Raw genomic sequence first — 27,782 nt, forward strand, 5'->3', positions numbered from 1 at the left:
TTTTGTAAAACCTCTAGTGAAATTTGTCAGGGCGGATTATAATTGCCAGACCTACCTGTGATTATGCCTAGAAATCCAATGGTAAGGAAATAATGTTGATGTGACTTAAGACAGTGCTTTTTTTAAATCAATCTATTTTATTTGGGGGATTTCAGTCTAATACGTCATCTTTATTCAAAATAATTCTGCGCCGATTATCGACACTATTTTATACGGTTTCGAGAAGAATCGTGTTAAAAGTAGGAAATGCGACAGTTGAAAAAAGAGCACAACTGGAAAACTGGAGAACTGCACAGCATGTAAGAACCTGGTAGTCAACTACCGGTATTTACTTTGCCCTTGCTTCAAGCAGTGGTTTCTTTTTCTTCTGCATGCCTTATTGTAGATAATAATCGTAATCAAAAATCGATCTGACCTAGAGGGATTTATACTCTGAAGGGTCCTTCCGATGGAATGCTTTTCTGAAGGTTATATATGTAGTCTTCGTCAGCAGCCAACATCTTCTCGTTAGTATACGTTAGGATGTTGCTGCCAGGACGAAAAACGATTTCCTTTTCCATTAGAAAATTTAAATATTCTGTATTTTAGTCACACATGTTGCCATAAAAATAAAATTATAATCTATTAGAGGCTTAGAAAAATCTCAGAATGCCAGAACTAGTCAAAACAATTTTAAAATTTGATGGATGTTATATTTTATCGCTTAATTACTTTTTTGTCGATTCTTGCAGAGTCAATTAGAAACTACCGATGAGAATACGTTGCTCGACTCTAACGAGAGAAACTTAAATTCACCGCGATATGCTAAACTGGGAGTTTCCATTTTTATCATGGCCCAAATTTTAATTTTGTCTTACTCAATGACATGTTATTTTAATAACCAAGCGAAAAACCTACCAGCAAGAGTGGCCAATCAAAGGAAGCTTCAGCTGGCTTAGTACGACAATAAATTTTTTTTTAAATTCTTATTAAATACGGAAAAATCATATTAATAAAAAATTTTGTCAGTCGATCTTTTCTAGATAAAACGCTACCGTTATGTGATAGAGGCATCCTCGATATAACAAACCACCTCAAAGGACGTTGCCAAATTAAATGGCTCGACAAGAAAGATATAGTGAACTGCGTTGACGCGCTTTCCGGCGAATCAGTGAATGGACGGAATGTGACAGGATCGCTGGATGAGTCAAATTATTTAAATTTTGTTTTCATCGGTGACTCGAGAGTGCGACAAATCTTTTTTGACTTTGTTAAGGTATATTTCTTTTCAAAAAGGTTATTTAGCCCCAGCTCTGTTAAAAAATTTTGTTTTTGTGTCGCTTGTAGATCATTCCAGACTACGATTTACATATTGAACCGAAACTCAAATCCTATTACAAATTACATCGGGATGTAAATTTCACCAGCCACGTTTTAAATTTCCGCTTATCTTTCTATTGGCGACCTTTTCTCGGGGAAAACATAACGGATGTCGTTCCTCAGATCATTCAAAATCTTCATGCCGATATGGTTAAAATCATCCTCATAGGTACTTATGAAGATACACAGCTATTCTGTCGTAATAGCCGTGTGTATAATCCGTTTGATTTTAAAATTTTAGGACTATCTACACACCACATGATTCACGAGCAAAATTCGAGTCAACAACTGTACGCCAAGGGATTAAGAGAGCTGGCGCCGGTGCTCCAGCGCATAGCAACCACATCAACCCGTGTGATTTGGTTGAGGCAGTATCCCGTCATCGATTTTTTCGGGTCCAGCGAAAGTCACAACACGGACATTTTTTCGTCCAAGATCAACCAATTCAACGTCGAATCGGAACGCATTCTCAGGTATGTAATTTAATATCCGGTGATTTTAATGGGAAAAACGGAAGTTAATTCATTTTGTTGTCTGTTGTTTCCGGTACAGGAACCGCGGGATAACGATTTGGAATTCCGGAAATTTCCTGGTTGAAGAATACATCCGCAGTTGCAGTCTCCTAGACCGTGGAGAGATCATGTATTTTGGAGACGCGTATTTCAGTTGCCTGGATTACCTTCACACAGGCTACGTGGCCTTATCACTAGCTCTTCAATTGCTTGCCAGTGAGCTTTGTTAGTTGACATTTTTGCGCAACTTTTGAGTTTGAATAAAATGACTGGTAATATATCCGTGGATAAAAATGCAACGTTAATTAAATTCCTTGAAAAGGATAATATCAAAACGTTGAATTTGTTGTAATGAAATTTTTTTTTAATGAATAATTATCCTGCGGCAATAATGGGAGGAATCAAAGGCCGCACTATCGTATCGTATTGCTCAAAGGAGGAGTGTATAAAGGGGTTTGTGCCTCTGGGGAACGTGAAGTTATAACGGCCTGCAGCTTCCTATGCTTCTTACATTTTTCCCAGACCAACCATTGTATATTCTTAAAATATTTTAGTCCAGCTTTTCACCAAGTACAATACAGTTCTAAAGGCAAGATTTCTAATTTCTCCTTATAAAGCTATAGTGATGTCTAATTATCCCAACCAAATGTTCAGACTATCACGATATGTAAGACTACTGATCTCACTTGTTCTCGTCATCGGCCTAGTGATTTTTGCTGTTTTCTCTCAGACTAGTCTTTTTGATGAAACTAACAAGACTGCTGCAGTGAACCCTAAAAAGATAAGTCAGCAATTTTTGTAAGAATAACAACGTTATAGTGAGTGTGTGTTTACTTTGATGTTATGTAATCCCTATTACTATTTTGTATTTTACACGGTTATGGCGGTTATGGTGTCAGTCGGTCTTTGAGCTTGGACGGGACCCTACCAATATGCGATAAAGGACTCCTGGAGATAATCAATTACCCCCAACAAAGTTGCCAAGTGAAGTGGTACGGGAAGAGGGACACGGCGGAATGTCTCGATGCCATTTCTGGTGGTAGAATGGTGGACGGAAATGCCGCATCGCCTAGGAAGTTTCTGCATTTCGTTTTCCTAGGCGATTCAAGGATAAGGCAACATTTTTACAATTTTCTCAAGGTATACTATATAATAGCGCGGCTTTTATGCTGCACACCGTGTCTTTATTCGACAAAAGAAATTGTAGCCAATCGATTTCATTGATAGTTGATTCCAGATTACGATCTAGAGTTTGGGACACTGCTGGAGGATTATCGACTTCATCAGAACCTCAATGTTACCAGCCGAATTTTAAATCTTTGCGTTTCCTTCTATTGGGAACCGTTGATTGAAAACACTACGAATCACATTCTATCTCAGTGGGATTCAGATGAAACCGATTTGACCCACAGAGTGATTCTCTTGGGTATAAAGCACATCAAATTGCTCTGTTTTGCAAATAACATTAATGTTGATAATTATTTTACAAATTTTGGGGGAGATTTTAAGGTGTGTCTATACACCATATCAGGCTGGAAGACGAAGGCAACGGTTACGAACCCTACAGACAAAAATTGACGGAGCTGGAGCCGATCCTTCGCCGCATCACCAAACGGAGCACTGTTATTTGGTTGAATCAGTATTCGGTCATTGACGATCCTTTTACAGCCTTCCTAATACACGAGCACATCAGTAACATCGTTTCCATCAGAGTGTCCATTCACCAATACAATCTGTTGGCTGAGAATATCCTGAGGTAAGAGCATACCAATTAGTTTGGGGCTACCGTGACAACTACAATGCTATTAATTCTCCTGGATTCTTATATTTATTTTTATATAGACACAGCGGCGTAATCGTGTGGAATACTGGAAGTCTCTTGACGGACGAATACATTCGCGGCTGCTACATTCAAATTCGAGATGATATTGAGTACCATCCTACCAAAGGATATTTTACTTGCTCCGATTTACTTCATCCGGGCTTTGTGGTAACGTCTCAGGCCATTCAACTCATTTTTAATGAAATTTGTAATGCTGGCTTGATGGTGAGCAGAGATTGACGATTTTACCCTTCTACTATAAAGGAACTTGTACAGCTTCGAATATTATTATTTAAAACAATAAAATAAATAACCTTGCTCTTGGGTTCCGTGTGGGGAGTTTCTTGACGACTGCTGAAGGCCTGGATAGTTCAACGCACGTTTTTACGCTATAACATATGGATGGCAAGGTTCTGAAGTTCAATATTAATTGGGATTAATAATCGTTTTCAAAAAGAACTGTAGGTACAGGCAGTTAGGCACTGATATCGAACACTCGCAAAATGTAATGTCGCGAAGTAAATTTTAGCGGGTTCGTTATAACTGCCCAAGTAATTGCTAATTCCGAAAAATCTTGGTTCCGAGTTCGCTCTCAGTTTTTGGTGATTGTTTTTCGGCGGTCTTCCAAGATTACGTTTTGCAATTTCCTGTTCGTGTTGTTGGTAGTCCGCGTATATCTGAACGTATTGCATGGAATATACAAACATCATTTACCATAAGCACCTAACCACCCGTTCCTCAAAATTTTTAATTTGCCAAAAATATTTTTTAAAAAGGAAATATTTGAAAGCTACCAATTATTGAATTACGTTTCCGGAGTAAAGCTGCAGGCCAGCAGCATCTGATCCAGGAAGAATGGGCCTAAAATTTTGAAAGTATCAAAGTATTGTTCGAACATGGAGTAAAAAGGATAACGGGCGGGATAGAAAGATTGGTAGACGTGTTGCTGCCATGTAGCCGAGAAAAAACACAGTAGAAACACAAAAGCAATTTTCATTTTGGCCGATTTATTTTTCAGGAAAAATTAAAAAAAAAAAAAAAAAAACGTCCAATCAATCAACAGAACTGACCACCATAGATTGTTTATTTATGGGCAAACATGCCTTTAATGACGGAGTGACGGAGCTTACGCTCGTGCAGTTGAGTGGTTTGAAGATTCTTAACGTCGTCTTAGTAAGCCGGACTGGAAAACAATGAAACCATTAAACAGGATCATATTGCGGAAATTATCCAATACGTTATCGACAAGGTAACTCTTTTATTAATTATTGAACAATGCCATCCAGGGAGAATTTATTCCACTCCACTTTTTTTAGTTGCCTCCAATAAAAGCAGATACCGAACGTCTAAACGTCGACATTATTTTTAAATCTCTAATATGTGATAGGACAAAATAAAAGTTTTAAAACATTACCAACTGAATGTAACAAATGTAATTTTCTAAAAATTAGGGGAACACAGTGCACGATCGCCTTTTTCTGAAAAATGGGCGGAACTACACTCCCAGATTACCAAATTCGCCGACGTGACACAATTAAGATAGTCAAGCGGTGCATGTTCTGTCAACAGTTATCTTAATTTTTTGATTTGGTTTGGTAATAATTAATGAAACAGGTGATTGTAATATGTTTGAAAAAATAAAACAAACGTAGAAATCATCTTTTCTTTCGTTCAAACTTGAAAAGGTGTTTTTAAACCAAAGTTAACTATGCCTAATGGTTGGGACATCAAAGATTGCGTCATCACGGCGACGCTATAGACATCTGGTGGTGATTTGTTTGGGCATGTTTGGGCATGTTTTGACATGAATAAGCTCCTCCCCCAAAATGTTCGTGACATTATCCGTGACATTATGCGTGACATGAATAAGCCCCTCCCCCAAAAGCTTGTTCTTTTATTATATATAGGTAATTAATGAAAAAGATGATTGTAATATGTTTGAAAAAATAAAACAAACAAAGTAATCATAGTTTTTTTCGCGAAACATGAAAATATAGCTACAATGCTATCTAGCGATAATTTATTCCACTTCCCCGGCACTATGTATAAATCTCTAATATGTGGTAGGAAAAAATAAATGTTTCAAAACATTACTAACTGAATTAAAACAAATTTAATTTTAAATTAGGGGAACGCAGTGCACGATCGCCTTTTTCTGAAAAATGGGCGGAGCTACACTCCCAGATTACCAAATTCGCAGGCGTAACACAATCAAGGTAGTCAAGCGGTGTTCTGTCAACAGTTATCTTAATTTTTTGATTTGGTTCGGTAATAATTAATGAAACAGGTGATTGTAATATGTTTGAAAAAATAAAACAAACGTAGAAATCATCTTTTCTTTCATTCAAACTTGAAAAGGTGTTTTTAAACCAAAGTTAACTATGCCTTTTCGCAGATTATCGAATTCGCCGCAACACATTCAAGGTCGTTCAAGGTGATCAAGCGGTGTTTCGCCAACAGTTTTCTTAATTTCTGAAATTAATTTGACGCTAATTAATAAAAAAATTGATTGTATAATGTTTGGAAAAATAAAATGAACCAAACCATCATAGTTTCTTCGGCGTAAACTTGAAAATGTATTTTTAAACTTAAGTTAACTAGTCCAATGAACGAGTGCCAATAGTGTTGACGTGATCCGAGTTGATATAAGGGCACAAAAATCTGACCAAGATATTCTAGCTTTCATTTTTGTTCCCACCAAAACAAAATGATTTCTACTCTCACCAATTTTCTTGCCTTCTTCTTGCGTAAATGGATCCTCCTCTTCCACCTGGAGGATTCCATTACCCCGAATACTGTCGTCCCCGCAGCTCCACGTCTGCAGCCGGACTCACAACCCGGTTCCCCAGTGTCCCTTGAGGCACATCCCAAACCGGACGACAGAACTTTACCAGACTCTTTTTTTCCACAATGGGCCGTCCGTTGTTTCAAATGGAACGGACCCATTTCCCCGAATTTTACCATCGCAGCAGATCCACACCTGCTATTACCGGTCACTCAACTTGGATCCTCGAAAGATACTCACGACCACCTTGCATCTATCGAACAAGATCCGACCGGAATACAAACCCATCCGACTGTTACCTATGCCACGAGAATTTTGCACAATGAACAACACCTAAAAGTGCAACTAGACAGAGAACAGTCGGATAAACCTGATCATCATGAGGTAGTTAACGGTCTCCAACAACGACTCGTAACTACGTCATTGGCTCGCGATAGCTTGCGTGTCAAAAACAACCAACTGAAAAAGTTTTATGTCCGTATGCAACAAAAACACCAGCAAGAAATGGATGATTTGAAACGTTCGCACCGTGAATTAGTTTCTGTTTTAACTCAAGCAAAACTTGAAAACGAACTTTTGAGTTACCAACAAGCCCAAATGAAACGTGAAAATGAGATCAAGATTTCCGAACTGGAGAAAAACTGTTCACGACTGATGAACGAGAAAGAAGATCTCGTAATCAAATTGATACAAGCCGAGTCCGATGTTAAATCACTTTCCTCCTCGTTAGAAAACCAAAAGGAAACAGTTTGCGAATTGGAAAACGTGATTTCAGATTTGCAGTCGAAGAAAACAAGAGTGCCGAACGTAGCCTTCTCTCAGGGTACTCAAACAGACACATCAACTATTTTGTCTTGTCTACCGAGAACTTATGATCGTGCATTTCTGATGCAGAGAAAATCTTTTGGAATAATGAAACCTCAATGTCTTCCTTCTGAGATTGCCCGTAAAGTCACAATGGGCATGAGCTCATCCAAAGTAACACCACCAAGAAGACAGATAAAGCTGTTCGATCTGAAACCATCAGAGCGTGTCGTTGATACATCAAAAGTGTGGCAGCCAAGAAGAGCGACGCCCGCTGCAGCCACTGTCACATCAGCAACAGACGTGCTTCTCAGCACGGTACGTGGTATTTTAAACAAAATGACACCATCCAAACACGAACAGTTTTTGGCTAAAATCTTGGCCTTGGAAATTAATGATGAAGAAAAACTATCTGGAGTTATTAAACTTTTTTTCGAAAAAGCTCTGGATGAACCCATGTATGCTGCCACGTACGCTCAGATGTGCCAGTCATTGTCAACGAAACAAGTCGTCTCATCAACCGATCCAACGGAAAGTTTATCATTCCGAACGTTATTACTTTCTCGCTGCCAGAAAGTCTTCCAGAAGGATAGCGATATCCTGATTGATGTTGACAACAAGAGGAAAGAAGTACAAAAGGCTGAAACAAAAGAGAAGAAGACAATACTTGAGACGGAACTAATTTCTCTCATAGACCGGAACCGAAGAACTACTCTAGGCAACATCAAGTTCATTGGAGAACTCTACAAGGTGGGCAACATAACCGAAAATGTTATGCATAATTGTATCCGTCGGCTTCTCCAAGCACCGGACGAGGAAGCGATTGAGTCTTTGTGTCGCTTATTGACAACCGCTGGAAAAAACTTGGATAGTCAGAAAAATAGCGGAATAATGAACTCTTACTTCCAAGCATTGGATTCGATCACAAAACAAAACAACATCTCAAACCGCATCCGTTTCTTGGTCCAAGACGTTTGCGACTTACGAAAACGCAATTGGCTACCTCGAAATGAGCCCAGCAATACCAACAAAGTCGAAAATCGAAAAACAACAAGTGCTGACGAGCCGGTTCCATCATTAAGTGCTAACGTAACCATTGTTAGTGTCTCTGACGACGTAAAAGTGGAAACGCTACGGAAAGTACCAAAGAAAGACGTTGGAAGCGAATCGCCTTTGGCCAGCAAAAACTCTGAATGTCAATTAGAAAAACTCGAATCCCAAATTCTTGCAACCCTTGCGATCAAACAACGAGTCAACATAACCCGTAACGAAACATGCGGATTTGAGCCCGATAAGAAAATAATTAAACAGTTGTCGAAGCAACACGGACCCTTTAACATTCCGGATCGTGACCAAGCCGAACGCCCTGTTTCAGCCGCCAAGTCCAAGAGTCTTCCGTCTTCAAGCACTCACTTGATTGTATCAGACCAAAAAAATGAAAAATTCGGTCGATCGGCTGCAAGTAAACCTAAAAATAAACAAACCACCCCAGCGTTTGCTCCACAAACGGAAGTCACTCAAATCGTCACAACATTTTTAGCTTCTGGCTCAACATCAGCCCAAAGAGATTCGACAAACACTTCTCCAACAGGAATCGTAGCTGAAAAACAAGTTATTAAACAACAAACGGAAAAGCCTTCATCAGCTGCCTCATCCGATTTTGTGATCTTGTCATCCGTGACACAAGAAATCAACTACGACGAGATTGTGGTGAGTGGAATCCCAAACTCTGACTGCGGACGAGTCATCGGACGTGGTGGAACAAACATCAAAAGATTACAAGAAGAATATGGAGTGAAGTTAAGTTTTTTCGAAGATAATCTGTATATCACCGATGGAGATGCCGAGGGACGCAGGGCCGCCTGTACCGACGTTATTGACAATCTACTTGTGTCGATCGAATGTCGCAACTTAGATCTCACAAACAAGGTTTACTCAAGCTACTACTTTAAACAATTAAATTTCCAAAACAACGTGCGCATTTCTCGTCCATCTCAAGAAAAAAAATTCCTTACCATTTGGGGAACTTTAGAAAGATGCCGTAAGGTTTACCAAATATTACTTCAAGCTGGATCTCGATAGTGTATTTTTTTTTTCGTTTTTTTTTTAATTAAAGATAATTGATTAACAATGCTGGACGGTCAGCCTTATTGCCATCGGTAGTTGTCGGCTTGCGATGACGCTCCTCCTCCCGACAATCCGAAAGAATCGGTGGATGAACCCGTCAATGGAGTTGCTGCGGTGCACTGCGAGTGTGGACTACCAAAATCCTTAGCACTGTACGAGTTGAGTTGTATATTGGAAAACACGAAAGTGTCGACCCATCACAACACCTCCACAGTAAAAGGACTAGGTCGTCTTCACTCCATATCAGTGTCCAGCAGTTGACTACCTTGACGGGGGGTTTCATTACCCTTAAATGAGTCCACCGATTCTTGACGTGCGTTGCGCTGGAGGTAGTGGCCGAGCAAGTTGGCCATTATCGATTGTAAGGCTGGTCCAGTTATTTTTATTCATGCTTGGATTTTTCTCTTTTTCAATGTTGCAATAAAATTCCATTCAAAATTTCATGCCTTTAACTTGTTTTGTCATTCCTTTTACCTCGCCTGGTTTCTCTTAAACTTCTTTGGTTCTTTACGAGGTCTAACTCTGAAAAAGAAAACGTCTATGCTCTTAACATAGGCAAATGTTGGGTTTCTCGTACGTTCAAAGTCAAAAGCAAGTTATAAATAGTTACAAATACTTTCATACTGCGGACAATAAAGCAATTTAACGGACGGCCACAAAAACGGGGGACGATGGTTCAATTAGGGAGCGAAATATTTAGACACCAGAGATTAAGAAGTGATTATGGTGCACGCTGCTTCCTTATCAGTCAACAATTTTGTTACTTAGACTTTCATTATCAAGATTTTGTTTTCTTTACACCAATAGAAAGTAATTGTGTTCCATTTGTTCCCGGTCTTGGTTCACTTATGGGAACTAATTGCGTTTAAATTTAAAAACATTGCTGATAATATCGTCCCATAGTAAAAGTGGTTCTCCGGAAAAAATAAATAAACGAAAAACATTCATTTCTTTAACAGAATAAAGTGTGTCTTGATAGAGAATGCCGTATTGAACGTTTACCAAAAAGTCCTTCAAGCCGAATCTCGATAGTTTTTTTTTGTTTTGTTTTGTTTGTTTTTTTTTTTGTTTTTTATAAAAGTTAAATGATGAATAATGCTGGACGGTCAGCCTTATTATCATCGGTAGTTGTTGGCTTGCGATGTCGCTCCTCCTCGCGACAATCCGAAAGAATCGGTGGATGAACCCGTCAACGGAGTTGCTGCGGTGCATTGGTGTTTGCGAGTGTGGACTACCGAAATCCTTGGCACTGTACGAGTTGAGTTGTATATGGGAAAACACGAAAGTGTCGACCCATCACAACACCTCTACAGTAAAAGGACTAGGTCGTCTTCACTCCATATCAGTGTCCAGCAGTTGACTACCTTGATGGGGGGTTTCATTACCCTCAAATGAATCCACCAGTACTTGATGTGCGTTGCGCTGGAGGTAGCGGCCGAGCAAGTTGGCCATTATCGATCGTAAGGCTGGTCCAGTTTCTTATTTTTATGCTTTGATTTTTCTCTTTTTCAATTGCAATAAAATTCCATTCAAAATTTAATATCTTTTGAATTCGTTTTGTCATTCATTTTTTTTTCTCGACCAAGCCGAAGAAAAATCACTTCATAAAAGGCGATGATGCTTAACCGCGCGTATCGCAAAAATTCTTTGGTTTTTTACGAGGTAAAACTTTGAAAAAAAAAAACGTCGATGCAAAAAATAGAAACTTTTGGGGTTGAGGGAGAAGAGATCCGAAACTCGACCAGAGCCAATAAGGAGGAGGTTTCAACTCCATAATAAGAGAGTTTCCCTTGGGCTGCGGCAACGGTTGCCCATTATGCAGCAAATCAAGTACGTGAGTGGACCCAGCAGATCAGATTAACGACATTAGCATTATATTTTTATTCGTTTTTTTTTCGCTTATCAGATGCATCATTGATTGGCTGAGAGCATCCGTACTATCGATATATGCAAAATGGTTCTATAAAAACTCTAATTGATTTTCAAATTGATTGACGTTCGATTTCTTCATTTCAATATTCCGTTATCTAATATAGAATTATTATTCCTATACAGTCACAGTCACTTCAATAACTTTTCAGATGAAGTGAATTGTTTCAATTGAGCGCCAAATTCCATCGTTTGACTGGATTGAAATTGCCATTGAACTGACGAAAGTCCAACGGAACGCGCAGTTCTTTATATATACCCGCACTGTCTGCAGAAAAAAAGGTCTGTCTAATACGACAGTTTTTGTTGTTCACGATGTTCACTACAGGCTACAGATATAGTCTTTGTAGACATCAATTTCAAAAATTTTAGGATAGAAGTTATGCGAAACCAACTTCGCCAAGTATTCTTAACATATTTTCAGTGTGATTACCATAAGACACTATGATGCGACGGCTTGCATGTTGGCCAACATCTAAAAGCTTTTAAGCGCATAATTAAGGAGCACGCTACGGAGAGAGAAAGATTATTTATACGTTTTAGCAGGCCGTCGGCTTGTATAACAGGTTAATACTAAATTGCAATTAGTGATAAGGTGGGATTGAACGTTGAAAAGTGCTGAAACGATATCATAGGTAAATTTGGAAACACGAAGAATAATTTAATGCAGAAACAGTGCTGTATTTGATTATATAAGCAATTTACAGTAGAATACGAGTATGCTTTTGCTCTACGAAAAGTAATGATTACGCCAGTCAACATTTTTCAACTTAGAGTGGTTAGCTTCGTAAGAAATAGGTTTAACGTCAGGGCAAAATAGAATTCGAAATAAACCTTAAACGGGGCATATGCTGAATCCGGATGGCAGACAAAGCAATTTTGACGGTGTATCAGCATTTGCATAATCAACAAGATTCTTTACAGTACTCGTAATAGTTGAGTAAGAGACCGAATATGTGGTTAAAGTCGAAGTAACCGTGACGGAATTAACGAAATTTCGATTTTGGCGCGGATGTAACGGTCGACTGATGATTCGGTTTGTTTTAGAACAGATTCGTGAACATGGACTTCCTCTTCGTTTTGAGATGAGGTTATAATTTGTGCCGGATCAGCGTCTCTTCCTTCTTCTGGCAATTCGAACGCGCCTGCGCCTGTCGCTGCACTGCTATGCAATACCCAACAAATACGAAAATGATAATAACAGCACCAAAACATCAGTGACGTTGTATAAAATTGCACAGCTTACGTTTCACTGCTGAAAGGTATGTTGAGATATTCATGGTCACTATCACCAATCAGCAGACTCGAAAATGCATCTCTCTTGCGTCGACAGGCAGTTTTCATTTCGAACATAGCGTCGAGAAAGCAAGTAACTACAGTGGCAGCAGTAATTACAGATGTAGAAGTAGTGACCGAAGTGATTGTAGTGGAGACGGTCAGCGAATTCAAGATCAAACTGGCCAAGTAATTGTTGAAGCCAAAGGTTTTCGGTTCTAAATTGGTTTTCATCCTATGGTAAATGTTGCTTATTCCCAAAGACCTCTCAGCAAGGGTGGGTTGTTCAACGTCATCCTGTTCGAGATGTCGGTAGCCGTATCTCTGAGTTTTTTTTCAAGTAAAATTTTTCAACAGGTTATGCAAAACTTGTTTATAAAATCGAAGGACAATACTGTACGGTATATTTTTAATTTATTTAGCGGTAAATAGACCCTTTTTAATAAATACTTTTGAATATTGCAGCTCAGTTGGGTCCGAAGGAATGAGAATTGGCAAATTATCTTGAAAATTTTTGTCGAACATGGAATACAATGGAACACGTCTTGGAGGGTAGGACCAATAGATGTTGTGTTGCCAAGTGGCCGAGACGAAGCACAAAAGAAAGAACAAAGTGATCTTCATTTTTTCTTGCTTGATTTTTCTAAAATGACAATACAATAAATATTAAGTTAAATGGAATTTAAAAAATCGTGTGTTTAAAACGGTTTAAAATTAATTAATAAATGTCGGATTGAAGCTAACAAGAACCTTGTCGAGCAAAGTCAAGTAGTCAACTGATGTCCGCAAATACTTTTTTGCCTCTTTTTATAGAAACATACAGTCATACACCCAGAATGGTTGAAGAGGGAACAGATAACCGTTGAACGTTCATTGTTAAACATTTTTACTAAGGTTAAATTTACATCAAAGAATGCTACTTTTGCGAAGTTGAATATAAAAAAGGCATCTTTATTTGTTCCTTTTTTTTGCTGTTTAAGCTGTCTGCCTTTGAGAATTCACCGCGATGAGTAATGTGACGGAATATTTCACATCTTCTGAAATTGGCACGTTCATCATTAATTAGATCGTGAGTTCGTGACAGCTAGTATTATTTCAAATGCTAAATATATTTGGTTGTACTACACGACCAATGCTAAAGACAGGAGCGAACGGGAGCAATACACTCCGGAATTCCAAACAATTTCGAATATTCGTCGTTAGTGTATAGGCTACACTCAGACTTTTAGAATAAAAAAATCTCGCATTAAAAAATTCCATTGTGTATACGCTATACAACTGCAACAGTGACAAGATATTTGATGCTCAAAAATTCTGCATGGAAAAATAATATCAAATATTATTTTTGCTAAATAATGGTTGCTGCACCAATTTTAGATTAGATGCGAATATAGTAAAAACTTGCCATACCCATGTACTTAACCTAATTACTTGGCCTTTTATTTTTCGGTTTCACCTGTAATAATTTACTCTAATAAAGCAATAAAGAGTATATGAGAAATTTGCGCTAGGAGATAAGACAATTGCGCGAATTTTTCATGCGCAAGTCATAATTTAATTGAAAATATATTGGAAATCTATGTAGCTATTGTATTTTAGTATCACTAGAAAGTTGAACGCGTGATTATAACCCCAATAAGTTATTTTATTTTTCAAACCTACCATCGAAGCATGATATTTTTACACAACAATTTGTAACCCTCATCATGGAATATAAAGAATATTCAGCTAGAGTTTTATGTCCAACATGATTTCGTGTAAAAATGAACGTGAATAATAAAATTTGTAAAAACCGTGTATTGATTACGTATTTCTATTATTTTTTCAAATATCAACATAATAGTAAAACTCTACGATAAACACTATTGCCACCGATCTTTTGGTTAAGTAAAAGAAAATAATGAATTTTAGCAAAGGGTAAATCCGGTTGGCACGCAATACAGTCCATTTCCATAAGCAAGATTCGTTACAGTCCTCAAACTTGTTGAATAAATCACCGAATATGACGTCAAAGTCGACGTGGCCTTGAAGGATCCAAAGACGTTTCGATTTCGCCGGAAATAACTGTCGACTGATGATTCGGTTTGTTTAGGATTTGTTGCATGAGCTCGCTCCTCTTCGTTTTGTGATGAAGTTACTAAATAGGCCAGATCAACGTCTCTTCCTTCTTTTGGCAGCTTCTCTGACTGGGCAGCCGCCATGCTGCAAACATTTAAGGCAAATTTCGTCAATAACAAGAATTATGGATTTTGGAGTTTGTCTTAAATTATTTAAAAAAGCTACCTTTTGTCATCAAGCGGTAGCGGTAGCGGTAGCGGTGCATTGAAATATTCGTTGTTGCTATCCCCAATCAACAGATTCGGAACTCCACCTCTCTTGCGTCGACAAGCAGTAGTATATGAGAACATGGTTGAAGTATAACAACTGAATACAGTTGCAGCGGTGATGGTTGACGTAGCCGTTGTGAAAGAAGTTACGCTGGGAGACAACGAGTTCATGACAATACTCGCCAAATAACTGCCAACCCCAAAGAATCTCGGTTCCGAATTCGCTCTCAGCTTTTCGTTACGAATTGTTTCCGACGGTCTTCCCAGGGTGCGCTGTTCAACTTCTGAGTTATGTTGATAGTCGTATCTCTATGTATATTAAACAATTACAATACAAAAAATAATTTACTAATCGTCATTTCCATTTAACCAACCGTTTATAAACTTATAAATTTCTTAAATTATTTAACTAGCGACTGAAAACTCAGTTAAAATTGAAAACCTTTACGTTTTCAGGGTCAAGATAGAGTCCAGCATCGTCTGACTTGGGAAGAACGGGCCCATAATTTTGAAGGTTTTGGTCGAACAAGGAATAAAAAGGCACGCGCCCCGGATGAAAGGACCAATAAATGTTTTGCTGCCATGTAGCCGAAACGAAGCACAATAGAAACAAAGCAACGATATACATTTCCGTTGATTAATTTTTCTGTGAAAAAAATGGGTTTTATTCGTTCCACTCGCAAATAAAATCATAAAATAAAAATGTATTCTATGATTTCTATTCTCTTTATTATAGGAAGCTCTGTAGCTCACCGAGGACCTCGTCGGGCGAAGTCAAGTTTCCACCTGATATACACATTGACTATATTTTTATTGGTTAGTTTCTCCTTTTATAGGAAAAGCAGACTATTCTTTATACTCCTAAGCACGAGTTTTCTGCATGTTATTAACAAAATCTGCATCAAAGAATGTATATACTTGACGGCAAACTGAATTTATGCAAAGAGAAAGACTAATAGTTTTTACTTTTGAAATTTTTAGTATTAAAAGAATTCGTCGCGAAGAAGAATGCGAGTACAGCATATTTCACATTTTCGAAATCTAAATATTTGTTGTATATAAATCACAAATATAATGGTTTAAAGAAGGGTATCCTCATTCTAGACGGCTGAAGACGTGGTATACTCATACTTTGTAGATATATAAGAGGTGATGTTCATAGCCTGTAGCCTACCATCCAATTTCAAGCTTTTTTTTTGGTCATTGGTGTTATACGTACTATATTACATATTTTTTAATTACTTGTGACAGATGCCTTAGCCACTAGGTACAGCAGTTCTTAAAAAAACACGACGATATTGTTATTTATATATACATACATGAAAGAGTCGATTGAACGAATTCCAAATTTGGTAGAGGAAAAAATATGAAAAATAGCAGTTTAATAAAGATAGGTCACATTATATAGATCAGTGGCCTATTTGTCGTGTGTTGTTTGCAGTTTATTATGCCGTGCATTAGGTTACAGGACTATTATATGATGTGATCCTCTTATAGTTAAAAAAAAATCCATTTCAATAATTTGTCGACACCACTGCACATTACGTAATACGTCAGCATTTCTATTTGAGAGCACATTAGTTATTAGTCAACTTTGCTAGAAAAAGGATTTATAAAATTATTTATTCCTGTTTCTTTTGTAAGATATTAACCGTTTAATTTCTTAAATTCAATTTAACGCGAAAATAGTTGAATAAATGCTATTTGTGTATTGAGTTCAATTAAGCAATCAGAATAAACGAAATAATATTTTTCTATTGAAAGGTAAGAACCGTGCATTCCAAACGACTTAATAGCGGAGTCATTTTGTAAATAAAATGTTGTCCCAAACAACAATAGGTTAACAAATATTCATTCCAGGTGGAACGCAATTCAGTAGGACACCAGCTCCAGCAAAATTGTCTGAAAAAATTCTCGAACTTGTTGAATAATAAACCGAATAGGAAGTGACAGTCGAAGTAACAGTGATAGAAATAGCAAAATTTCGATTTTGACGAATGTAACGGTCGACTGAAATTTGTTTTGGAAAATATTCGCGGACATGGACTCCCTCCTCGTTCAAAGAAGATTTTACCAAATGGGTTGCATCAATGTTCTGGCCTTCTTTAATAGGCAGTGTTTCAGACACACTAGCGGCCGCACTGTAAATATAATTTTTTAAAAGGCATGACAGAGACATAAATAATATTTTCACACATTAAGTAACAGTTTGCAATTATTATTATTTAATATTTTTTGTATTGTTGATTACTTTCCATCGCTGTTGAAAAATGATGTGGTAGGATAATCGTCATCACGGTCTCCAATCAATATCGCGGAAATCATATCTCTCTTGCGTCGGCACGGGGGAGGATTTGCGGTGAATACAGTTGAAGTAAAACAATTAAACATGGTTCCAGCAGTGATGACGGACGTCATCGTTTTGTACGAAGTCACTGTACTGAAGAGATTCAGCGGGTTCGTTATAACGCTGCCCAAATAATTGCTAATTCCAACAAATCTTGGTTCCGAGTTCGCTCTCAGTTTTTGGTGATTATTTTTCGGTGGTCTTACGAGATTACGTTGTGCAATTTCCTGTTCGTGTTGTTGGTAGTCCGCGTAAATCTGAATGTATTTCATGAAATATTTAAAACATTTTACGATTATTTACCATAAGCACCAAACCACCCGTTCCTCAAAAATTTTTAATTTGCCAAAATTATTTTTAAAAAAGGAAATATTTGAAAACCACTAATTTACGTTGTCAGAGTAAAGCTGGAGGCCAGCAGCGTCTGATCTAGGAAGAATGGGCCTAATATAATTTTGAAAGTTTTGGTCGAACACGGAATAAAAAGGAAAACGAGCGGGATAGAAAGATTGGTAGACGTGTTGCTGCCATGTAGCCGAGACAAAACACAGTAGAAACAAAACAGCGATTTTCATTTTGGTCGATTAATTTTTCTGTAAAAATAATAAAAAAAAAAAAGTTTTTCTATTATTTCTGACTGAATATTTGAATTTCAATCTGGGTCTAAAACTCACCGTGAATCTCGCCGAGCAAAGTCAAGTTTCCACCTGATAGTCCCGTTGACTGCTTTGAATGGATAGTTTCGCCTTTTATAGCAACGAAAAACAAAAGCACATGCACGTCGGCAAGCTGTTATTCGTGGGTATTCTACAATAAGCCGGTGGCAAAAATCTGCATCAAAGAATGCTACCTTAACCAAATTGAATATTTTTAAGATATTTTTTATTTTTAAGATTTATTTTTTTTTTCTCATATTTTTAAGACTCGTTTTGCTTATTGTGTTATTAAGGTAATTTTTCAAAATTCCGTCGCATTATTGAAGAATGCGATCCGGTCATCCGGAATAATTAAAATATTTTTGAATCTGCACATTCAGTCATTCAAAAAAAATGCGCAAGGATAATAACGAAAAGTATATCCTTGGTATATCCAGGCATAATTAACGTTCAAGACGTACGCTGAAGAGGGGACTGACGGGAACTGCTGAAAATTCCTCATCCTTAAAAGTTCAAACTATTGGCCGGTCTCAGCAACACTTATTCAAAAATATTTCAGTGTACACAGATCTTAAAAAACTTGGAGATAGTGGACTGCACTGGAGAATTGCGAAACGAAATATTTTACTCTACGATATCCCGCCATGGGATATCTTATAATTTGCCACGAGTATGCACATATCCATACTAGTACTAATGAAGATATAATAGCGCGATCAAAATATGTCTGAAAAAAAATTGTGATATAATCAGATACAATAATAATAAGGCATATAAAATTTAATTCCTAATTGAATATATATATATTTTTAAAGACATGTTAAGGTGTTTAAGTGTAATGACCTTTAAAAAAAACGTAAAATTTTTGTTTTCGGACAAAGCGAACTTTCCGCACAACACATTTATTAACTAGATCATGACGGCTAGAATAATTTCGAAATGTAAATGTATTCGGCTGTTAGACGAGAGCCGTAATAATGCCACACCCTAAAGAAATGTCATTGGTCTCACTAAACATTGAATTCGCATGACTGAACTCACGAACAACAAGTTTAACAAAGATTCATTCCAGGTAACAAACACAGCAATGTGACACCATCGTTAGCAAAATAATGCGAAAAAATCCTCGTAGTTGTTGAATAATAAACCGAATAGGAAGTGACAGTCGAAACAACAGTGATGGCAAAAATACCGAAATTTCGATTTTGACGAAAGTAACGGTCAATTGAAATTTGTTTTGGGAAATATTCGCGGACATGGACTTCCTCCTCATTCAAAGAAGATTTTACCAAATGGGTTGCATCAATGTTCTGGCCTTCTTTTGGGAGCTCTTCAGACACACTAGCCGCCGCCCTGGATATAATGTTATTATACATTAACAACAGTCCGTGTATAATTATTATAATTGCTGCTTACTTTCCGTCGCTGCTGAATGAAGTGGTCGAATCATTTTCATCAGCGGCTCCAATCAATAACATGGAAAGCGCATCTCTCTTGCGTCGGCACGGAGTAGGATTGCTATTAACGAACAGGTCAGATTTGAAGCAGTTGTACATTGTTGCCACAGTGATGGTCGATGTCGTCGTTGTGAATGAAGTGACTGTGTTGAGGAGATTCAGCGAACTCAACAGAACGCTGGCCAAATATTTATTATAGCCAAAGAATCTCGGTTCAGAGTTCACTTTCAGCCTTTCTTGAAGATCTTTTTCCTCGGTTGTTTCCTCAGTTGTTTCAAAAGTGCGTTGCGCAATTTCCTGCTGGCGTTGTTGATAGTCCGTGTACATATATTCGACGGTTGATTAAATTACACAAAATACATAAAACATTTTAAGATTAAACACTTAAGCACCCGTTTTTTAAACTTGCGAAATTTGTGAAATTTATTTAAAGAACATTGGTCCATAATAAATGAAAATACGTACGTTTCCAGAGTAAGGCTGAAGTCCAGCAGCGCCTGACCCAGGATGAATGGGCCCATAATTTTGGTCGAAAACGGAATAAAAAGGCAAACGGCCAGAATAGACGGACCAATAAACGTGTTGTTGCCATGTAGCCGAGACAGAGCACAGTAGAAACAAAACAGCAATAATTTTCATTTCGGCTCTGATAAAATTTTCTGGAAAAATAAAAAATGTGCTTGTCAAAAATTTGTGACAGGATATTTCAACATCAAAACATGCTCTATAACTCACTCACCGAGAACCGCCGCGAGAACCTCGTCGGGCCAACTCAAGTTTCCACCTGAAATCAGATTGGAATAAATCGGGAATAAATAATATCTCTCCTTTTATAAACGCAAGCACACGGCAAGTTCGCTATACGTGGTTGTATTCTATAACAAGCCAGTGGCAAAAATCTGCATCAAAGAATGTTTCTTGAACAAAACTGAAAATAAAAAAAAAAATACTCGTTTTTGCCGCTGTTCCGCTGATGAGGTCATTTTTGAAAAATTTGCCGCTAAATAGCGATTTGATATGTCCGATTAGAAGTTTGTGAAATATTTTACAGTCTAACAGCGAACTTAAAAAATGTAATTACTGTTAAAATAATGCATATTTTTATATTATTCGTAATCGTTCGTATCAAGAAATGAGGTAATAGTGCTTTGAGAAAGCACAAACAACTGTGAAATCATTCATCACCGTGTATAGTATGATAATTTTGTTTCAAATCATGTATTTCCATCATCACTAGTTGATTACTGGCTACGCCGAAAAACCGCGGTTCATATGCTGCGGTGCAGATATAAATTAAATGGAACAAACAAATAATTAAGAAAAAAAAAATAAAACAGTTTCGCTGGAGAATTTTGAGGTGTGCGTGTGTAGAAAGAGTCGCTGAAATGGTCTTTTCTGTTTGAATTCTTTTAGCAAACAGCAAAGCCGGACGGAAGGCATTTAAGCTGGGCGTCGGCTGCCACGGTGGCAGTCGCCTTGATGGTGGCGCCGGCAAAGGAGAAGACAGTGGTCATGGAAGTCACCGAAACAGTGGTAGTGAGGCTCAAACTGTTCAGATTGAGCAAGCCTCTGTCTTCTTGGCTGGGGTTCACTTCGACGTCATCAGCTGAATGATTCAGAGTCTGGGAGGACTCAATTTCCGGCTCACTGCTGGCTTCCTTCCCTTCGGCAGCCGGAATAATTTCAACGGCCGACACTTCGAGACTGGAAAAAATAATTGCAGATAAAAACTATTTGATTGTGTGTACGTCAATTAAATTTTATATGTGAAAATTACGCGATAGGTTGAGCGGGTTCGATCGCCTCCTTGGTTAAGTCTGAACCGGCCAGCAGCTGCGCTACATCACGACGACGACGGGCGCAGGCCGTAGTGGCCAGCGTTGCAGCCACTGGTGGAGCTGCAAGCGGATCGGCAGGCACAACAACTGAAAACTGGGCTGTAGGAATGCACTTGACGGTTGTTGGCGTCGAAACAACAACGGTGGAAGTCGCTATAATTGTCTAACAAAGGAATAAAAAGAAATTAAAATTATGAATCAAAGTGCCATACAATAACAACTTACAGTGGTGGTGGTGAAGGGTCTGAAATTCGTCAATGCGCTGGGCAATGAAAACAGGATTTTTTCTTCTTGATCGTGTTCGATTGACGGTTCAATTTTAGGTTGATTGTCGATGTCCTGATTAAATTTTATTTAAAAAAAAGTTGGGATATAGTATCCAATCCAACATTTATGAGACATACAAAACAGAATAAAAATAGATTTAAGTTCTTACCTTAATTTCTGGCAGGGCTTCAATGTCGGCTGCTGGTTGTCCATCGGAGTAAAACAAAGGCATCAAGTGAGCCCTTGGAGCGTAGGGCATTGGCCAGACGTACCTCTGCTGATACGATAAGCCGACGAAGCAAGTGAGGAAGATCAACGCCAATTTCATCTGATGACCAGAATTATCACAAAATAATTAGTTGACAGTCAGGAAAGATACAAATAAGAAAAAATAAATTCAGATTAATTTGTGTATAGTTACCTTGCGGTGTTCGATGCTGGAGTGTAACTAAACTACCCTCCATCCACCCCGTTGCTCTTTATATAGTCGGGGCTATGGAACCCAAGAATATCATCATCCCTTTTCTTCTTCCTATAAATGTGTTAATGTATGCTATAACCTTCTCGTGTTTTCTCGAGAAAATTTTTTCTTCTGTTATAGCCCTAGCTTTTAGTTGATAGCATCAGTTAAGAAACGGGAAGAAAAACGGGGCGATTCCTTTTTCTTCCACCCTCTCTTATTATATTCAACCCCCATCCACCCCTTCTCTCCGAATAGTTTATAGACCTGTTGGTCATGGACTCTTGGACGTCCTTCACCCAACCTGGAAGTTCAAGTTCCTTTTAGTTCATTCACTTTTATATGTCCGTAGACAAATGCACGTAGGGCTTTCAAAACTCATGTGATGGGTTGGCTGTTGAAGATAAACCGACCAGTTTTTTTTAAAGCTATATAACAACATCCACACGTGGCTGCTTTCGTATTAGTTAAAAATAACAAAAGAAGTCTTTTCAATGGCTCATAACCCCGTCCAAAGATAATCTATTTCATAATTCATGTCAAAAAATTTCTAATCCGAGTGTCATTTTGTTTATATGTGTCTCATATTTATGTCGCGTAAATTCCGCATATTATTTGATATTAATGTTAATCAAATTATACTGATGGAGTCACTGTTTTATAGGGTTTTATATGTTGGCTGCGATTTATCGACGACATCCGCAACAAATTCTATTCAATTTATCTCGTCAAGGCAAGCAAACACATCCCCACTTCATCCAGATATTAGTTTTTGTAATGGAAGGTTATATAACTTATTCTTGTATTCATCGTCACACATTCAAAAGGGAAATCAAGAGGACACAAAAACCTGAAATTTTTTTTTTCATTGAGCCACCCGAATAAAAATCAATCGAAATTTAAATGAGAAAAAAGTTGGTTATTCCTGAGTTGAAAATGACATTTAAGCGGCACAGGCGAGGAATCCGGACGGAAGGCATTTCAGACCGGCAGCCCCGGTTAATTCTTTAGTGGACGTGATGGTCTGAGGAACAAATACGAAAGACGTGGAAGAAACGGTCACCAGCTTGGTGGTCGTGACCGGAGGACTTCCTAGACGGATTTCCGCCTTCTCCACAACTTCTTCGTCCGATTTGGAAGACGCCAGTTCCGGCTGGTCTTGCATCAGCGGAGTATCAAGGATCACACTGGTCTCCATTCTGCGATTGTGGCACAGAAAATGAATCGATTTGAACTCAAATGCAATTTGATGAATGCTTACGGCAATGGTAGAGCTGGTTGGATGATGTCGACGGTTTCACCCAAAAGAGCCGAGACGTCGCGACGGCGGCGGGCGCAGGCCGTAGTGGCGAGAACGGCAGGTGTTGGCGGATCTACAACGGCTGGTGCGACAATCGAGAACTCGGCCAACGGGATGCAGGTGACATACGCCGCCGATGTGACGGTCGTCACGGCCACTACGGTCGTCGTCGACGTCCTGGTAATTAAATTGGAAATGGGCGAGAGAATGTTACCGAACAGGCGACCCAATGGCGTGTCGTTGATGTTGTTCCTCGGCAGGATCTCTTCAGCCTATGGCATTATTGTCAATCATTTCTAGCGCTTGAGATAATTGGAGGATAATTTTGTTATTTTACCTTGCTGTCGTCGTTGAAGAAATCGTAGCCGGCCGGAATTCCGTTGGCGTAAAACAACGGGACGTAGCGGGCCCGAGCTTGACGGGCGTACGGCATCGGCGGCCTGACGCCGGTGGCCAGGCAGGCCAAGCAAAGTAGCAAGAACGACAGCAGCAATTTCATCTGTATATACAATCACAATTAAAATTTAGTTTCATTGAATATTTTACACAAAATGATTGAAATTGATTTAGAAGAGAAGAACTTACTTTTGTTGAGCGCGTCTGAGGGTTGAAGGTGAACTCTTGATTTCTTGGCCGTCTTACCGTATTTATACGCAAGCAGCTTTCATCCCCCTATCGTTCAGTAAATTCTATTCTCCACCCCTTTAGCCCCCCCCCTTTTACCCTCCTCCCCCTTCCACCCGTTAAAAAATTTCAAACTTATATAACGCAAGAGAAAACGGGGCAGTAGTAATTGTCCGAAACTTTTAAATTTAACATCCGCTTTTTAAAACCAATTAAAAAATTATTTTGATCTTTTAGTTTTGGGCACTCGACTGGAACTTTAATTTTTTAACCCCTGCAAGTACAATAAGTCCAAGTCATTGCCCCTTGATTCCAGCAGAAGCCCAGACCTTGTGATGACGTTGGCCTCTGGCAATGTTTTGTATGGGGTGCGCAACAGCACGTGGAATAGTAGACACAAACAAAGGCTTTGACATCACAACAAAGAATCGTGAGATTTTTCAACCCGAGCGATGAACTCGCCCTTGTCTCACGTACTAAAGCACAACAGTATAGGCATCCATCGAAATAAATCCGAAAAAATCCATATTGGGAATTCATTATGTAAATTCTAGAGATCAAACGACGCACGGCTTAGTGTCTTTCATTCCTCCCAAAGAATAAATTAACGAATGAAATCAAAAGAGACACGGTGTGTATTTTCCTGAGCATCTAAATAGTATTGAGGTCGATTGAGGTAATAGCAGTAAATAATCATAGGAAAAAAAATTCAGAAATTGGTAAATAAAAAATCAGATCGTTTAATAAATTAAGTGCAAATGACAAATCCGGATGGGAGGCACAGCAATCCGGCGGCTATGCCCAGCGATGTGGTGGACGTGATGGAAGTGGCCACAAAAGCGTAAGTAGTCGTGTAACTAGTTGCCGAAACCGTGGTGGTGAAAGCCGCTCGTTGCTGATACGTCGAATAATCGGCGATCGACGGTTCCAGCGCTTCTTCTTTTTGCGACGAAATAATGTCCGCCATCACAGCTGGAACGTCGTCGGCAATCACGCTCGTTTCCAATCTAATAATTCATTAATGATTACAATCAGTTGATTGACATTTTATGCACAATGGACTTACGGTTTTGGTAGGTCGGGTTTGATTTCGATTTCGTCGCCGACCAGCAATTGATTTTTGACGTCCCTCCGCCGTCTGGCGCAAGCGGTGGTGGCCGAAAATTGGGCGGCCGGGATGCACTTGACGACGGCGGCCGTCGTGGCCGTCGACGTCACCACCGACGTCAGTGTCGTCGTCGTCGTGAACAGGTAGATGCTGTTGGCGTTGAGGAATAAGCGCTGCGGGGCGTTGTTGCGCGGAATCACTTCTGCGCTCTGCTTTTCATCCTGCCCGCGCCAAATTGATAAAATTCAAATTCAAATGATGAAATGTATAATCGTATTTTTACCTTGGGGTTTACGTCGCTCTTCTTGACGACGTCGTAGCCAGCCGGAAGTCCATCGCTGTAATAGAGGGGCTTGTAAGCGGCCTGATTCGGATCGATGGGAAACGGCCAAATAAAGCGCTCCTGTTGGGAAGCGCAGACGAAACAACCCAAGACGAGAAGTGCCAATTTCATCTATATAATTTGAGTGTTACCGAATATAATCAGCTGAAAATAAAAATTTGAAAAATAGTTTCAACGGAGTTCAAATAGAAAGCTTCTTACCCTGATGTTGTCTATGGTCAAGACCTGTCTTCCCTCGACTCCAAGTCTAGATTTTATAGGATTTCCAAGATTCCGACAACTGGAAATAGTCAATTCCTATTGGCGGCCCTCTCGTACTCATCATTTACATCAAACCCCCTTACACGAAATTTTTTGGGGGGGTTATATACAGCTGCTTTCTCTTTTTTTAACCCCGATTTGTTGTTGTTGCTATCCGCGTTTAAAAAAGAGTGATTTCTATAAGCAAAAGCGGTGTTGTAGCCTGTGTAAAGAGAACGGCCAACACAAAGAAGAGAAAGTTTTTCACCCCCTCTACATATCGTAACATCTTTGGTTGCTACCCCTCTGGATCACGTGGGAAGGGGATGTTTTTAAAGGTCACAACTCCCTCAAGGTCTGTATACAAACAAAGCGCTCACATTTTAAAAAGCTGGTCATACACGTGGACTTTTTTTTTACCTCACCCCGCACCGACTACTATAGAGGGTTCCGTTAGCAACACAAAACTCTTATATTCTAAAGGTCGTCGAGAACGGAAAATTTTAAAATCATCAAACTTGATTGCAATTAATGTTTATTGTACTGATTGCCATGTGGAAAATTCCGTTGGTTTAAAACCGAAATCCACACAGTTTGTGTGATAGAAAAAGTTAGAAATTCTATAATTCAATTTTACAGCTGTAATGTAAGAGAACAAAGGAATTTAATTACTAGGCTGAAAGGAAAATGTGTACGGTGGTGTACAGGCTATAGTTTAAATCGTTCTAGATTTACAACTAACTATATGTACTAAAACTTAGCCACCATAATTAAAGCTAAGATGTTCATTTCTAATTTCTAAGATAACAAGTGCAGAATAAATAATACATGATATGGGAGTAAAACGACGACTATAAATGGGATGTTACAAAATGTCTAACAAAGATTAATACCCGACGGTAAGCACAACAAACTGGAGCCTAGAGTAACCGTCTTCCGCGAACTGGTAACGCTGATTGTGGCGGTCGTCAGTGTGGAAGTGGTGGTTAATGTCAGAAGCGCATTCAAACCGATGAAACGAGCGCCAGCCGATCGGCGATGACTTCGGTCTTCCAGCGAAGAAACGATGGTGACGGCATCTCGGGCGGATCTGGGCGAATCGCTCAGAGAATCCAGCGTAAGGGCGGCTGAAGGTTCCACACTAATTTACAAAAATAAATTAATTCACTGGAAATTACAATTGAAGAATAATAATTTTTTTACGTGTACATTTGAACTTGAGATGGCGAAAGAGTTTCGTGATCGTCCAGCAATTCTTTCATGACGGATAAATCGCGTCGGCGGCGGCAGGCGGTTGTCGATCCGGCGGAGAAAGAGGCGGAAGGAATGCAGGAGACGACCGACGTCGAAACGATGGTGGTGGTGGCGATGCTGTATTTAGTGCTGGTTGCCACAGTGCCGAAAAGCAGATTGGACAAGAGCGCGTTATCGAAAAGTCGTCCTTCCGGATTCTTGGGTTTACCGGGTTTACCGGGTTTACCCATCCGGGCCTCGACGGTCGACTCTTGCTGATTAGTTTCATCGTTGACATATTCATCTTGATTAATTTCCTGTTCTTCGTCCTAAAACACATATTTTTTAATTATTTTTTTTTTTAATTCAAATTAATTATTATATTTAAATGATTTATTTTTAAATTTAAGTTGATTATAATATTTAAATGATTTATTTTTTAATTTAAAAAATTCAACGAACGAACTTACCGGTTGTTGTTGTTGTTGGAAGGATTTGAATAAGACGACAGCCGGATTATTCTGCACGGGAAAATATTTCACATACTGCGGCTGGGAATAGGAATAATAAGGGTAGTTTCCCGAGAAAATGTTGCTCCATTGTCTCAAATTGTTGGCGACAGGATAATGATACTGGAGCGGCACTTTTGAATGATATTGTGGCATGGACCACAGGGCATTTTGTTGCCTAGAAACGGCGATCAGACAACTCAAGACCAATAGAGCGATCTTCATCCTATTAAATTATGTTCAAGTATTATCAAAATTAAATTTCTATCAGGACAGGCGATGCGATTTTTCTGACTGTACCTGAATGTTGCGTCTGGCGTTGTGATAACCTCCCGGTGCCCTGCCGCGCCTTTTATATTTGGCAACTTTTTCTCGATGGCCACACACACACAGGTATACACTATACACCACCATACTACTACTATACGGAAGAGTGCGCACAACAAAAAAATGGTATTCA

At 38.9% G+C, this 27,782-nt stretch overlaps 9 protein-coding genes across 10 annotated transcripts; 2 read left to right on the top strand and 7 right to left on the bottom strand.

Annotated features, from left to right (window-relative positions):
- The first annotated feature begins 160 nt into the window (after positions 1-160).
- Positions 161-2,148, top strand: LOC124198829. The gene is made up of 6 exons (XM_046594874.1): positions 161-299; positions 732-937; positions 1,009-1,255; positions 1,327-1,528; positions 1,601-1,832; positions 1,912-2,148. The coding sequence occupies exons 2-6, from the start codon at positions 831-833 to the stop codon at positions 2,099-2,101; spliced, it is 978 nt and encodes a 325-aa protein (XP_046450830.1). The 5' UTR covers positions 161-299; positions 732-830; the 3' UTR covers positions 2,102-2,148.
- Positions 2,149-2,336: 188 nt separating this feature from the next.
- Positions 2,337-4,005, top strand: LOC124198827. Its single transcript, XM_046594872.1, has 5 exons — positions 2,337-2,669; positions 2,771-3,011; positions 3,099-3,297; positions 3,381-3,627; positions 3,714-4,005. The coding sequence occupies exons 1-5, from the start codon at positions 2,497-2,499 to the stop codon at positions 3,931-3,933; spliced, it is 1,080 nt and encodes a 359-aa protein (XP_046450828.1). The 5' UTR covers positions 2,337-2,496; the 3' UTR covers positions 3,934-4,005.
- Positions 4,006-11,998: 7,993 nt separating this feature from the next.
- On the bottom strand, positions 11,999-13,457 carry LOC124198837. Of its 2 annotated transcripts, none has more exons than XM_046594883.1 (3): positions 13,064-13,457; positions 12,585-12,937; positions 11,999-12,500 (listed from the first exon to the last, which is right to left on the bottom strand). In XM_046594883.1, exons 1-3 carry the CDS (start codon positions 13,235-13,237, stop codon positions 12,299-12,301), a joined length of 729 nt encoding a protein of 242 aa, XP_046450839.1. In that variant the 5' UTR covers positions 13,238-13,457; the 3' UTR covers positions 11,999-12,298. The 2 variants fall into 2 exon arrangements, with proteins under 2 accessions (XP_046450839.1, XP_046450838.1); XM_046594882.1 differs by having other exon boundaries at positions 11,999-12,503; positions 13,064-13,261.
- Positions 13,458-14,520: 1,063 nt separating this feature from the next.
- Positions 14,521-15,744, bottom strand: LOC124197745. The gene is made up of 3 exons (XM_046593279.1): positions 15,389-15,744; positions 14,897-15,249; positions 14,521-14,815 (listed from the first exon to the last, which is right to left on the bottom strand). Exons 1-3 carry the CDS (start codon positions 15,566-15,568, stop codon positions 14,521-14,523), a joined length of 828 nt encoding a protein of 275 aa, XP_046449235.1. The 5' UTR covers positions 15,569-15,744.
- Positions 15,745-18,991: 3,247 nt separating this feature from the next.
- LOC124198834 lies at positions 18,992-20,176 on the bottom strand. The gene is made up of 4 exons (XM_046594878.1): positions 20,140-20,176; positions 19,866-20,059; positions 19,360-19,697; positions 18,992-19,296 (listed from the first exon to the last, which is right to left on the bottom strand). The coding sequence occupies exons 2-4, from the start codon at positions 20,037-20,039 to the stop codon at positions 18,996-18,998; spliced, it is 813 nt and encodes a 270-aa protein (XP_046450834.1). The 5' UTR covers positions 20,040-20,059; positions 20,140-20,176; the 3' UTR covers positions 18,992-18,995.
- A 426-nt stretch (positions 20,177-20,602) lies between these two features.
- On the bottom strand, positions 20,603-22,072 carry LOC124198836. The gene is made up of 5 exons (XM_046594881.1): positions 21,927-22,072; positions 21,675-21,833; positions 21,464-21,577; positions 21,178-21,401; positions 20,603-21,104 (listed from the first exon to the last, which is right to left on the bottom strand). The coding sequence occupies exons 2-5, from the start codon at positions 21,831-21,833 to the stop codon at positions 20,810-20,812; spliced, it is 792 nt and encodes a 263-aa protein (XP_046450837.1). The 5' UTR covers positions 21,927-22,072; the 3' UTR covers positions 20,603-20,809.
- Positions 22,073-22,750: 678 nt separating this feature from the next.
- On the bottom strand, positions 22,751-23,958 carry LOC124198838. The gene is made up of 4 exons (XM_046594884.1): positions 23,851-23,958; positions 23,603-23,764; positions 23,227-23,537; positions 22,751-23,164 (listed from the first exon to the last, which is right to left on the bottom strand). The coding sequence occupies exons 2-4, from the start codon at positions 23,762-23,764 to the stop codon at positions 22,909-22,911; spliced, it is 729 nt and encodes a 242-aa protein (XP_046450840.1). The 5' UTR covers positions 23,851-23,958; the 3' UTR covers positions 22,751-22,908.
- Positions 23,959-24,604: 646 nt separating this feature from the next.
- Positions 24,605-25,668, bottom strand: LOC124198839. The gene is made up of 4 exons (XM_046594885.1): positions 25,542-25,668; positions 25,281-25,451; positions 24,956-25,218; positions 24,605-24,896 (listed from the first exon to the last, which is right to left on the bottom strand). The coding sequence occupies exons 2-4, from the start codon at positions 25,449-25,451 to the stop codon at positions 24,638-24,640; spliced, it is 693 nt and encodes a 230-aa protein (XP_046450841.1). The 5' UTR covers positions 25,542-25,668; the 3' UTR covers positions 24,605-24,637.
- Positions 25,669-26,098: 430 nt separating this feature from the next.
- LOC124198833 lies at positions 26,099-27,708 on the bottom strand. Its single transcript, XM_046594877.1, has 4 exons — positions 27,623-27,708; positions 27,284-27,548; positions 26,790-27,142; positions 26,099-26,721 (listed from the first exon to the last, which is right to left on the bottom strand). Exons 2-4 carry the CDS (start codon positions 27,545-27,547, stop codon positions 26,457-26,459), a joined length of 882 nt encoding a protein of 293 aa, XP_046450833.1. The 5' UTR covers position 27,548; positions 27,623-27,708; the 3' UTR covers positions 26,099-26,456.
- Positions 27,709-27,782: the final 74 nt, after the last annotated feature.

Source organism: Daphnia pulex, chromosome 7 (genome assembly GCF_021134715.1).
Source record: "Daphnia pulex isolate KAP4 chromosome 7, ASM2113471v1".
In the NCBI taxonomy this organism is placed as follows: Eukaryota; Metazoa; Arthropoda; class Branchiopoda; order Diplostraca; family Daphniidae; genus Daphnia; species Daphnia pulex.